The sequence below is a fragment of the Coregonus lavaretus genome, assembly GCF_964263955.1.
Source record: "Coregonus lavaretus genome assembly, contig: HAP1_SCAFFOLD_325, whole genome shotgun sequence".
NCBI lineage: Eukaryota > Metazoa > Chordata > Actinopteri > Salmoniformes > Salmonidae > Coregonus > Coregonus lavaretus.
Window position 1 is genome coordinate 218,153 of NW_028157163.1, and position 13,251 is coordinate 231,403.

The window sequence follows — 13,251 nt, forward strand, 5'->3', positions numbered from 1 at the left end:
ACTACAGACTGGGAAGGTAGTCTACACTGGACACTACAGACTGGGAAGGTGGTCTACACTGGACACTACAGACTGGGAAGGTAGTCTACACTGGACACTACAGACTGGGAAGGTAGTCTACACTGGACACTACAGACTGGGAAGGTAGTCTACACTGGACACTACAGACTGGGAAGGTAGTCTACACTGGACACTACAGACTGGGAAGGTAGTCTACACTGGACACTACAGACTGGGAAGGTAGTCTACACTGGACACTACAGACTGGGAAGGCAGTCTACACTGGACACTACAGACTGGGAAGGTAGTCTACACTGGACACTACAGACTGGGAAGGTAGTCTACACTGGACACTACAGACTGGGAAGGTAGTCTACACTGGACACTACAGACTGGGAAGGTAGTCTACACTGGACACTACAGACTGGGAAGGTAGTCTACACTGGACACTACAGACTGGGAAGGTAGTCTACACTGGGCACTACAGACTGGGAAGGAAGTCTACCCTGGACACTACAGACTGGGAAGGTAGTCTACACTGGACATTACAGACTGGGAAGGTAGTCTACACTGGACACTACAGACTGGGAAGGTAGTCTACACTGGACACTACAGACTGGGAAGGTAGTCTACACTGGACATTACAGATTGGGAAGGTAGTCTACACTGGACATTACAGACTGGGAAGGTAGTCTACACTGGACACTACAGACTGGGAAGGTAGTCTACACTGGGCACTACAGACTGGGAAGGTAGTCTACACTGGACACTACAGATTGGGAAGGTAGTCTACACTGGACACTACAGAGTGGGAAGGTAGTCTACACTGGACACTACAGACTGGGAAGGTAGTCTACACTGGACACTACAGACTGGGAAGGTAGTCTACACTGGACACTACAGACTGGGAAGGTGGTCTACACTGGACACTACAGACTGGGAAGGTAGTCTACACTGGGCACTACAGACTGGGAAGGTAGTCTACACTGGACACTACAGAGTGGGAAGGTAGTCTACACTGGACACTACAGACTGGGAAGGTAGTCTACACTGGACACTACAGACTGGGAAGGTAGTCTACACTGGACACTACAGACTGGGAAGGTAGTCTACACTGGACATTACAGACTGGGAAGGTAGTCTACACTGGACACTACAGACTGGGAAGGTAGTCTACACTGGACACTACAGACTGGGAAGGTAGTCTACACTGGACACTACAGACTGGGAAGGTGGTCTACACTGGACACTACAGACTGGGAAGGTAGTCTACACTGGACACTACAGACTGGGAAGGTAGTCTACACTGGACACTACAGACTGGGAAGGTAGTCTACACTGGACACTACAGACTGGGAAGGTAGTCTACACTGGACACGACAGAGTGTTGGAAGTGAATGTTCTGAAATTGGTGTATTTATAATCACTATAACTGATTAATACATTAATTAGTTGATTAATAGATGTTTCTTACTGGGATGGTACGCTGGGCGAGCCGGAGCGGTGGAAGTGAATGTTCTGATATTGATTAGTTTATTAATAGATGTTTCTTACTGGGATGGTACGCTGGGCGAGCCAGAGCGGTGGAAGTGAATGTTCTGATATTAATTAGTTGATTAATATATGTTTCTTACTGGGATGGTACGCTGGGCGAGCCAGAGCGGTGGAGGTGAATGTTCTGATATTGATTAGTTGATTAATAGATGTTTCTTACTGGGATGGTACGCTGGACGAGCCAGAGCGGTGGAAGTGAATGTTCTGATATTGATTAGTTGATTAATAGATGTTTCTTACTGGGATGGTACGCTGGACGAGCCAGAGCGGTGGAAGTGAATGTTCTGATATTGATTAGTTTATTAATAGATGTTTCTTACTGGGATGGTACGCTGGGCGAGCCAGAGCGGTGGAAGTGAATGTTCTGATATTAATTAGTTGATTAATATATGTTTCTTACTGGGATGGTACGCTGGACGAGCCAGAGCGGTGGAAGTGAATGTTCTGATATTGATTAGTTTATTAATAGATGTTTCTTACTGGGATGGTACGCTGGGCGAGCCAGAGCGGTAGAAGTGAATGTTCTGATATTGATTAGTTGATTAATAGATGTTTCTTACTGGGATGGTACGCTGGGCGAGCCAGAGCGGTGGAGGTGAATGTTCTGATATTGATTAGTTGATTAATAGATGTTTCTTACTGGGATGGTACGCTGGGCGAGCCAGAGCGGTGGAAGTGAATGTTCTTATATTGATTAGTTGATTAATAGATGTTTCTTACTGGGATGGTACGCTGGGCGAGCCAGAGCGGTGGAAGTGAATGTTCTGATATTGATTAGTTGATTAATAGATGTTTCTTACTGGGATGGTACGCTGGGCGAGCCAGAGCGGTGGAAGTGAATGTTCTGATATTGATTAGTTGATTAATAGATGTTTCTTACTGGGATGGTACGCTGGGCGAGCCGGAGCGGTGGAAGTGAATGTTCTGATATTGATTAGTTGATTATTAGATGTTTCTTACTGGGATGGTACGCTGGGCGAGCCGGAGCGGTGGAAGTGAATGTTCTGATATTGATTAGTTGATTAATAGATGTTTCTTACTGGGATGGTACGCTGGGCGAGCCGGAGCGGTGGAGGTGAATGTTCTGATATTGATTAGTTGATTAATAGATGTTTCTTACTGGGATGGTACGCTGGGCGAGCCGGAGCGGTGGAGGTGAATGTTCTGATATTGATTAGTTGATTAATAGATGTGTCTTACTGGGATGGTACGCTGGGCGAGCCGGAGCGGTGGATGTGAATGTTCTGATATTGATTAGTTGATTAATAGATGTTTCTTACTGGGATGGTACGCTGGGCGAGCCAGAGCGGTGGAAGTGAATGTTCTGCCACTTTCCCTCTCTGCGACACCAGACGCGGGTCTCCTCCGACTGCATGGAGCGAGGCATCCCCCCCCCGTCCATGTACTGGCTCAGACGGATGTAGGCGATGCATGCAGCGTTCTCACCTAGATATACCTTTTTTATTACTTAACTTTTCCTTGCTTCAAGTCAAACATCATAAACACAATGTACATAAGTACCAGGGTTGGGATCCATCCGGTTTCAATTCAGGAAGTAGCAGGTAGCTTAGTGGTTAAGAGCGTTGTGCCAGTAACCGAAAGGTCGTTGGTTCTAATCCCTGAGCCGACTAGGTGAAAAATCTGTCTGTGCCCTTGAGCAAGGCACTTAACCCTAATTGCTCCTGTAAGTCGCTCTGGATAAAAGTGTCTGCTAAAATGTTTTAAAAAATGTAAGTACACTGAAATTCCATTTCCAATATTATTTTCAAAGCTTCAGGACAATTTGGAATGGTAATTTGAATTTGCTTTACTTTCTGAATTGATATGTACATACAGTGTAGATTTGAATACCAACCATAAACAATATTACATAAAACATAACATAGCTAAAAAAACAACAACATAATGTTCAGTTGGTAAAGCGTGGTGCTTGCAACACCATGATAGTGGGTTCAATTCCCGGGACCACCCATATGGAATATGTATGCACACATGACTGTAAGTCACTTTGGATAAAAGCGTCTGCTAAATGACAGATATTATAATATTATTATTATAATCATTAGAAATGGCTGATTTCTTACCAATCAGATGGACGTGAGGGTTGAGGAGGATGGTGTGCACTGGCTTGTTACCTTTAGACAGGGCTGGAAGGAGAGGAGGGAGGAGAGAGAGAGAGAGAGGTCTTAGTTAGCTAGTGGTAGGAGGGAGGAGAGAGAGAGACAGGTCTTAGTTAGCTAGTGGTAGGAGGGAGGAGAGAGAGAGAGAGACAGGTCTTAGTTAGCTAGTGGTAGGAGGGAGGAGAGAGAGAGAGAGACAGGTCTTAGTTAGCTAGTGGTAGGAGGGAGGAGAGAGAGACAGGTCCTAGTTAGCTAGTGGTAGGAGGGAGGAGCGAGAGAGAGACAGGTCTTAGTTAGCTAGTGGTAGGAGGGAGGAGAGAGAGAGAGACAGGTCTTAGTTAGCTAGTGGTAGGAGGGAGGAGAGAGAGACAGGTCTTAGTTAGCTAGTGGTAGGAGGGAGGAGAGAGAGAGAGAGACAGGTCTTAGTTAGCTAGTGGTAGGAGGGAGGAGAGAGAGAGACAGGTCTTAGTTAGCTAGTGGTAGGAGGGAGGAGAGAGAGAGAGAGACAGGTCTTAGTTAGCTAGTGGTAGGAGGGAGGAGAGAGAGACAGGTCTTAGTTAGCTAGTGGTAGGAGGGAGGAGAGAGAGAGACAGGTCTTAGTTAGCTAGTGGTAGGAGGGAGGAGAGAGAGACAGGTCTTAGTTAGCTAGTGGTAGGAGGGAGGAGAGAGAGAGAGAGACAGGTCTTAGTTAGCTAGTGGTAGGAGGGAGGAGAGAGAGACAGGTCTTAGTTAGCTAGTGGTAGGAGGGAGGAGAGAGAGAGACAGGTCTTAGTTAGCTAGTGGTAGGAGGGAGGAGGAGAGAGAGACAGGTCTTAGTTAGCTAGTGGTAGGAGGGAGGAGAGAGAGACAGGTCTTAGTTAGCTAGTGGTAGGAGGGAGGAGAGAGAGACAGGTCTTAGTTAGCTAGTGGTAGGAGGGAGGAGAGAGAGACAGGTCTTAGTTAGCTAGTGGTAGGAGGGAGGAGGAGAGAGAGAGACAGGTCTTAGTTAGCTAGTGTTAGGAGGGAGGAGAGAGAGACAGGTCTTAGTTAGCTAGTGGTAGGAGGGAGGAGAGAGAGAGAGAGACAGGTCTTAGTTAGCTAGTGGTAGGAGGGAGGAGAGAGAGAGACAGGTCTTAGTTAGCTAGTGGTAGGAGGGAGGAGAGAGAGACAGGTCTTAGTTAGCTAGTGGTAGGAGGGAGGAGGAGATAGAGAGAGAGAGAGAGAGACAGGTCTTAGTTAGCTAGTGGTAGGAGGGAGGAGAGAGAGAGAGAGACAGGTCTTAGTTAGCTAGTGGTAGGAGGGAGGAGAGAGAGAGAGACAGGTCTTAGTTAGCTAGTGGTAGGAGGGAGGAGAGAGAGACAGGTTTTAGTTAGCTAGTGGTAGGAGGGAGGAGAGAGAGACAGGTCTTAGTTAGCTAGTGGTAGGAGGGAGGAGGAGAGAGAGACAGGTCTTAGTTAGCTAGTGGTAGGAGGGAGGAGGAGAGAGAGAGACAGGTCTTAGTTAGCTAGTGGTAGGAGGGAGGAGAGCGAGAGAGACAGGTCTTAGTTAGCTAGTGGTAGGAGGGAGGAGAGAGAGAGAGACAGGTCTTAGTTAGCTAGTGGTAGGAGGGAGGAGAGAGAGAGAGACAGGTCTTAGTTAGCTAGTGGTAGGAGGGAGGAGGAGAGAGACAGGTCTTAGTTAGCTAGTGGTAGGAGGGAGGAGGAGAGAGAGACAGGTCTTAGTTAGCTAGTGGTAGGAGGGAGGAGGAGAGAGAGAGACAGGTCTTAGTTAGCTAGTGGTAGGAGGGAGGAGAGAGAGAGACAGGTCTTAGTTAGCTAGTGGTAGGAGGGAGGAGAGAGAGAGAGACAGGTCTTAGTTAGCTAGTGGTAGGAGGGAGGAGGAGAGAGACAGGTCTTAGTTAGCTAGTGGTAGGAGGGAGGAGGAGAGAGAGACAGGTCTTAGTTAGCTAGTGGTAGGAGGGAGGAGAGGAGAGAGAGAGACAGGTCTTAGTTAGCTAGTGGTAGGAGGGAGGAGAGAGAGAGACAGGTCTTAGTTAGCTAGTGGTAGGAGGGAGGAGGAGAGAGAGACAGGTCTTAGTTAGCTAGTGGTAGGAGGGAGGAGGAGAGAGAGACAGGTCTTAGTTAGCTAGTGGTAGGAGGGAGGAGGAGAGAGAGAGACAGGTCTTAGTTAGCTATTGGTAGGAGGGAGGAGGAGAGAGAGAGACAGGTCTTAGTTAGCTAGTGGTAGGAGGGAGGAGGAGAGAGAGACAGGTCTTAGTTAGCTAGTGGTAGGAGGGAGGAGAGAGAGAGACAGGTCTTAGTTAGCTAGTGGTAGGAGGGAGGAGAGAGAGACAGGTCTTAGTTAGCTAGTGGTAGGAGGGAGGAGGAGAGAGAGACAGGTCTTAGTTAGCTAGTGGTAGGAGGGAGGAGGAGAGAGAGACAGGTCTTAGTTAGCTAGTGGTAGGAGGGAGGAGAGAGAGACAGGTCTTAGTTAGCTAGTGGTAGGAGGGAGGAGGAGAGAGAGAGACAGGTCTTAGTTAGCTAGTGGTAGGAGGGAGGAGAGAGAGAGACAGGTCTTAGTTAGCTAGTGGTAGGAGGGAGGAGAGAGACAGGTCTTAGTTAGCTAGTGGTAGGAGGGAGGAGGAGAGAGAGACAGGTCTTAGTTAGCTAGTGGTAGGAGGGAGGAGGAGAGAGAGACAGGTCTTAGTTAGCTAGTGGTAGGAGGGAGGAGAGAGAGACAGGTCTTAGTTAGCTAGTGGTAGGAGGAGAGGAGAGAGAGAGAGACAGGTCTTAGTTAGCTAGTGGTAGGAGGGAGGAGAGAGAGACAGGTCTTAGTTAGCTAGTGGTAGGAGGGAGGAGAGAGAGAGAGAGGTCTTAGTTAGCTAGTGGTAGGAGGGAGGAGGAGAGAGAGAGACAGGTCTTAGTTAGCTAGTGGTAGGAGGGAGGAGGAGAGAGAGAGACAGGTCTTAGTTAGCTAGTGGTAGGAGGGAGGAGGAGAGAGAGACAGGTCTTAGTTAGCTAGTGGTAGGAGGGAGGAGGAGAGAGAGACAGGTCTTAGTTAGCTAGTGGTAGGAGGGAGGAGGAGAGAGAGAGACAGGTCTTAGTTAGCTAGTGGTAGGAGAGAGAGAGAGAGACAGGTCTTAGTTAGCTGGTGGTAGGAGGGAGGAGGAGAGAGAGACAGGTCTTAGTTAGCTAGTGGTAGGAGGGAGGAGAGAGAGAGACAGGTCTTAGTTAGCTAGTGGTAGGAGGGAGGAGAGAGAGACAGGTCTTAGTTAGCTAGTGGTAGGAGGGAGGAGGAGAGAGAGACAGGTCTTAGTTAGCTAGTGGTAGGAGGGAGGAGGAGAGAGAGACAGGTCTTAGTTAGCTAGTGGTAGGAGGGAGGAGAGAGAGAGACAGGTCTTAGTTAGCTAGTGGTAGGAGGGAGGAGAGAGAGAGAGACAGGTCTTAGTTAGCTAGTGGTAGGAGGGAGGAGAGAGAGACAGGTCTTAGTTAGCTAGTGGTAGGAGGAGGAGAGAGAGAGAGACAGGTCTTAGTTAGCTAGTGGTAGGAGGGAGGAGAGAGAGAGAGAGACAGGTCTTAGTTAGCTAGTGGTAGGAGGGAGGAGGAGAGAGAGAGACAGGTCTTAGTTAGCTAGTGGTAGGAGAGAGGAGGAGAGAGAGACAGGTCTTAGTTAGCTAGTGGTAGGAGGGAGGAGGAGAGAGAGACAGGTCTTAGTTATCTAGTGGTAGGAGGGAGGAGGAGAGAGAGAGACAGGTCTTAGTTAGCTAGTGGTAGGAGGGAGGAGGAGAGAGACAGGTCTTAGTTAGCTAGTGGTAGGAGGGAGGAGGAGAGAGAGACAGGTCTTAGTTAGCTAGTGGTAGGAGGGAGGAGGAGAGAGAGAGACAGGTCTTAGTTAGCTAGTGGTAGGAGGGAGGAGAGAGAGAGAGAGAGAGAGGTCTTAGTTAGCTAGTGGTAGGAGGGAGGGAGAGAGAGAGACAGGTCTTAGTTAGCTATTGGTAGGAGGGAGGAGGAGAGAGAGAGAGAGGTCTTAGTTAGCTAGTGGTAGGAGGGAGGAGAGAGAGAGACAGGTCTTAGTTAGCTAGTGGTAGGAGGAGAGGAGAGAGAGACAGGTCTTAGTTAGCTAGTGGTAGGAGGGAGGAGAGAGAGAGAGACAGGTCTTAGTTAGCTAGTGGTAGGAGGGAGGAGAGAGAGAGAGAGACAGGTCTTAGTTAGCTAGTGGTAGGAGGGAGGAGAGAGAGAGACAGGTCTTAGTTAGCTAGTGGTAGGAGGGAGGAGAGAGAGAGACAGGTCTTAGTTAGCTAGTGGTAGGAGGGAGGAGAGAGAGAGACAGGTCTTAGTTAGCTAGTGGTAGGAGGGGAGGAGGAGAGAGAGAGAGACAGGTCTTAGTTAGCTAGTGGTAGGAGGGAGGAGAGAGAGAGACAGGTCTTAGGTTAGCTAGTGGTAGGAGGGAGGAGGAGAGAGAGAGACAGGTCTTAGTTAGCTAGTGGTAGGAGGGAGGAGGAGAGAGAGAGACAGGTCTTAGTTAGCTAGTGGTAGGAGGGAGGAGAGAGAGAGAGACAGGTCTTAGTTAGCTAGTGGTAGGAGGGAGGAGAGAGAGAGAGAGACAGGTCTTAGTTAGCTAGTGGTAGGAGGGAGGAGGAGAGAGAGACAGGTCTTAGTTAGCTAGTGGTAGGAGGGAGGAGAGAGAGACAGGTCTTAGTTAGCTAGTGGTAGGAGGGAGGAGGAGAGAGAGACAGGTCTTAGTTAGCTAGTGGTAGGAGGGAGGAGGAGAGAGAGACAGGTCTTAGTTAGCTAGTGGTAGGAGGGAGGAGAGAGAGACAGGTCTTAGTTAGCTAGTGGTAGGAGGGAGGAGAGAGAGAGGTCTTAGTTAGCTAGTGGTAGGAGGGAGGAGAGAGAGAGACAGGTCTTAGTTAGCTAGTGGTAGGAGGGAGGAGAGAGAGAGACAGGTCTTAGTTAGCTAGTGGTAGGAGGGAGGAGAGAGAGACAGGTCTTAGTTAGCTAGTGGTAGGAGGGAGGAGAGAGAGAGACAGGTCTTAGTTAGCTAGTGGTAGAGGGAGGAGAGAGAGAGAGACAGGTCTTAGTTAGCTAGTGGTAGGAGGGAGGAGAGAGAGAGAGAGACAGGTCTTAGTTAGCTAGTGGTAGGAGGGAGGAGAGAGAGAGACAGGTCTTAGTTAGCTAGTGGTAGGAGGGAGGAGAGAGAGAGAGAGACAGGTCTTAGTTAGCTAGTGGTAGGAGGGAGGAGGAGAGAGAGAGAGACAGGTCTTAGTTAGCTAGTGGTAGGAGGGAGGAGAGAGAGAGAGAGACAGGTCTTAGTTAGCTAGTGGTAGGAGGAGAGGAGAGAGAGAGAGACAGGTCTTAGTTAGCTAGTGGTAGGAGGGAGGAGAGAGAGAGAGAGACAGGTCTTAGTTAGCTAGGTAGGTAGGAGGAGGAGAGAGAGAGAGACAGGTCTTAGTTAGCTAGTGGTAGGAGGGAGGAGGAGAGAGAGAGACAGGTCTTAGTTAGCTAGTGGTAGGAGGGAGGAGAGAGAGAGACAGGTCTTAGTTAGCTAGTGGTAGGAGGGAGGAGGAGAGAGAGAGAGACAGGTCTTAGTTAGCTAGTGGTAGGAGGGAGGGAGGAGAGAGAGACAGGTCTTAGTTAGCTAGTGGTAGGAGGGAGGAGAGAGACAGGTCTTAGTTAGCTAGTGGTAGGAGGGAGGAGGAGAGAGAGACAGGTCTTAGTTAGCTAGTGGTAGGAGGGAGGAGGAGAGAGAGACAGGTCTTAGTTAGCTAGTGGTAGGAGGGAGGAGAGAGAGACAGGTCTTAGTTAGCTAGTGGTAGGAGGGAGGAGAGAGAGAGAGACAGGTCTTAGTTAGCTAGTGGTAGGAGGGAGGAGAGAGAGACAGGTCTTAGTTAGCTAGTGGTAGGAGGGAGGAGAGAGAGACGAGGTCTTAGTTAGCTAGTGGTAGGAGGGGAGGAGGAGAGAGAGACAGGTCTTAGTTAGCTAGTGGTAGGAGGGAGGAGGAGAGAGAGAGACAGGTCTTAGTTAGCTAGTGGTAGGAGGGAGGAGGAGAGAGAGACAGGTCTTAGTTAGCTAGTGGTAGGAGGGAGGAGAGAGAGAGACAGGTCTTAGTTAGCTAGTGGTAGGAGGGGAGAGAGAGAGAGACAGGTCTTAGTTAGCTAGTGGTAGGGGAGGGAGAGAGAGAGAGACAGGTCTTAGTTAGCTAGTGGTAGGAGGGAGGAGAGAGAGAGAGACAGGTCTTAGTTAGCTAGTGGTAGGAGGGGAGGAGGAGAGAGAGAGACAGGTCTTAGTTAGCTAGTGGTAGGAGAGGAGGAGAGAGAGACAGGTCTTAGTTAGCTAGTGGTAGGAGGGAGGAGGAGAGAGAGAGACAGGTCTTAGTTAGCTAGTGGTAGGAGGGAGGAGGAGAGAGAGACAGGTCTTAGTTAGCTAGTGGTAGGAGGGGAGGAGAGAGAGAGACAGGTCTTAGTTAGCTAGTGGTAGGAGGAGGAGGTTAGAGGGAGGAGAGAGAGACAGGTCTTAGTTAGCTAGTGGTAGGAGGGAGGGAGGTAGAGAGAGGACAGGTCTTAGTTAGCTAGTGGTAGGAGGGAGGAGAAGACGAGAGAGAGACAGGTCTTAGTTAGCTAGTGGTAGGAGGGGAGGGAGAGAGAGAGAGAGGACAGGTCTTAGTTAGCTAGTGGTTAGGAGGGAGGAGAGAGAGAGAGACAGGTCTTAGTTAGCTAGTGGTAGGAGAGAGGAGGAGAGAGAGAGACAGGTCTTAGTTAGGCTAGTGGTAGGAGGGAGGAGGAGGGAGGAGGAGAGAGAGAGACAGGTCTTAGTTAGCTAGTGGTAGGAGGGAGGAGGAGAGAGAGACAGGTCTTAGTTAGCTAGTGGTAGGAGGGAGGAGGAGAGAGAGACAGGTCTTAGTTAGCTAGTGGTAGGAGGGAGGAGGAGAGAGAGAGACAGGTCTTAGTTAGCTAGTGGTAGGAGGGAGGAGGAGAGAGAGAGAGAGAGGTCTTAGTTAGCTAGTGGTAGGAGGGAGGAGAGAGAGAGACAGGTCTTAGTTAGCTAGTGGTAGGAGGGAGGAGGAGAGAGAGAGAGACAGGTCTTAGTTAGCTAGTGGTAGGAGGGAGGAGAGAGAGAGACAGGTCTTAGTTAGCTAGTGGTAGGAGGGAGGAGAGAGAGACAGGTCTTAGTTAGCTAGTGGTAGGAGGGAGGAGAGAGAGAGAGACAGGTCTTAGTTAGCTAGTGGTAGGAGGGAGGAGAGAGAGAGAGAGACAGGTCTTAGTTAGCTAGTGGTAGGAGGGAGGAGAGAGAGAGAGACAGGTCTTAGTTAGCTAGTGGTAGGAGGGAGGAGGAGAGAGAGACAGGTCTTAGTTAGCTAGTGGTAGGAGGGAGGAGAGAGAGAGACAGGTCTTAGTTAGCTAGTGGTAGGAGGGAGGAGGAGAGAGAGAGACAGGTCTTAGTTAGCTAGTGGTAGGAGGGAGGAGAGAGAGAGAGAGGTCTTAGTTAGCTAGTGGTAGGAGGGAGGAGGAGAGAGAGAGACAGGTCTTAGTTAGCTAGTGGTAGGAGGGAGGAGGAGAGAGAGAGACAGGTCTTAGTTAGCTAGTGGTAGGAGGGAGGAGAGAGAGAGAGACAGGTCTTAGTTAGCTAGTGGTAGGAGGGAGGAGAGAGAGAGAGAGACAGGTCTTAGTTAGCTAGTGGTAGGAGGGAGGAGGAGAGAGAGACAGGTCTTAGTTAGCTAGTGGTAGGAGGGAGGAGAGAGAGAGACAGGTCTTAGTTAGCTAGTGGTAGGAGGGAGGAGGAGAGAGAGACAGGTCTTAGTTAGCTAGTGGTAGGAGGGAGGAGGAGAGAGAGACAGGTCTTAGTTAGCTAGTGGTAGGAGGGGAGGAGAGAGAGACAGGTCTTAGTTAGCTAGTGGTAGGAGGGAGGAGAGAGAGAAGGTCTTAGTTAGCTAGTGGTAGGAGGGAGGAGAGAGAGAGACAGGTCTTAGTTAGCTAGTGGTAGGAGGGAGGAGAGAGAGAGACAGGTCTTAGTTAGCTAGTGGTAGGAGGGAGGAGAGAGAGACAGGTCTTAGTTAGCTAGTGGTAGGAGGGAGGAGAGAGAGAGACAGGTCTTAGTTAGCTAGTGGTAGGAAGGGAGGAGAGAGAGAGAGACAGGTCTTAGTTAGCTAGTGGTAGGAGGGAGGAGAGAGAGAGAGAGACAGGTCTTAGTTAGCTAGTGGTAGGAGGGAGGAGAGAGAGACAGGTCTTAGTTAGCTAGTGGTAGGAGGGAGGAGAGAGAGAGAGAGACAGGTCTTAGTTAGCTAGTGGTAGGAGGGAGGAGGAGAGAGAGAGAGACAGGTCTTAGTTAGCTAGTGGTAGGAGGGAGGAGAGAGAGAGAGAGACAGGTCTTAGTTAGCTAGTGGTAGGAGGGAGGAGGAAGAGAGAGAGACAGGTCTTAGTTAGCTAGTGGTAGGAGGGAGGAGAGAGAGAGAGAGACAGGTCTTAGTTAGCTAGTGGTAGGAGGGAGGAGGAGAGAGAGAGAGACAGGTCTTAGTTAGCTAGTGGTAGGAGGGAGGAGGAGAGAGAGACAGGTCTTAGTTAGCTAGTGGTAGGAGGGAGGAGGAGAGAGAGACAGGTCTTAGTTAGCTAGTGGTAGGAGGGAGGAGAGAGAGAGACAGGTCTTAGTTAGCTAGTGGTAGGAGGGAGGAGAGAGAGACAGGTCTTAGTTAGCTAGTGGTAGGAGGGAGGAGAGAGAGAGAGAGGTCTTAGTTAGCTAGTGGTAGGAGGGAGGAGAGAGAGAGAGACAGGTCTTAGTTAGCTAGTGGTAGGAGGGAGGAGAGAGAGAGACAGGTCTTAGTTAGCTAGTGGTAGGAGGGAGGAGAGAGAGACAGGTCTTAGTTAGCTAGTGGTAGGAGGGAGGAGAGAGAGAGACAGGTCTTAGTTAGCTAGTGGTAGGAGGGAGGAGAGAGAGAGGGACAGGTCTTAGTTAGCTAGTGGTAGGAGGGAGGAGAGAGAGAGAGAGACAGGTCTTAGTTAGCTAGTGGTAGGAGGGAGGAGAGAGAGAGAGAGAGACAGGTCTTAGTTAGCTAGTGGTAGGAGGGAGGAGAGAGAGAGACATGTCTTAGTTAGCTAGTGGTAGGAGGGAGGAGAGAGAGAGAGAGAGAGAGAGACAGGTCTTAGTTAGCTAGTGGTAGGAGGGAGGAGAGAGAGACAGGTCTTAGTTAGCTAGTGGTAGGAGGGAGGAGAGAGAGACAGGTCTTAGTTAGCTAGTGGTAGGAGGGAGGAGGAGAGAGAGACAGGTCTTAGTTAGCTAGTGGTAGGAGGGAGGAGGAGAGAGAGAGACAGGTCTTAGTTAGCTAGTGGTAGGAGGGAGGAGAGAGAGAGAGACAGGTCTTAGTTAGCTAGTGGTAGGAGGGAGGAGGAGAGAGAGAGACAGGTCTTAGTTAGCTAGTGGTAGGAGGGAGGAGAGAGAGAGAGAGACAGGTCTTAGTTAGCTAGTGGAAGGAGGGAGGAGGAGAGAGAGAGAGACAGGTCTTAGTTAGCTAGTGGTAGGAGGGAGGAGGAGAGAGAGACAGGTCTTAGTTAGCTAGTGGTAGGAGGGAGGAGGAGAGAGAGAGACAGGTCTTAGTTAGCTAGTGGTAGGAGGGAGGAGAGAGAGAGACA

At 49.8% G+C, this 13,251-nt stretch overlaps 1 protein-coding gene across 1 annotated transcript in view; it reads right to left on the reverse strand.

Moving 5' to 3' along the window:
* Nucleotides 1–2,830: 2,830 nt before the first annotated feature.
* LOC311125733 (calcium/calmodulin-dependent protein kinase type II delta 1 chain-like) overlaps nucleotides 2,831–13,251 on the reverse strand; it is a gene marked incomplete at both ends in the record, with an annotated part of 279,669 nt that continues 269,248 nt past the window's right edge. The window contains 2 exons of the mRNA XM_084199764.1: nucleotides 2,831–3,000; nucleotides 3,639–3,701. Coding sequence (XP_084055890.1) covers nucleotides 2,831–3,000; nucleotides 3,639–3,701 — 233 coding nt within the window. The remainder of the gene's footprint in view (nucleotides 3,001–3,638; nucleotides 3,702–13,251) is intronic.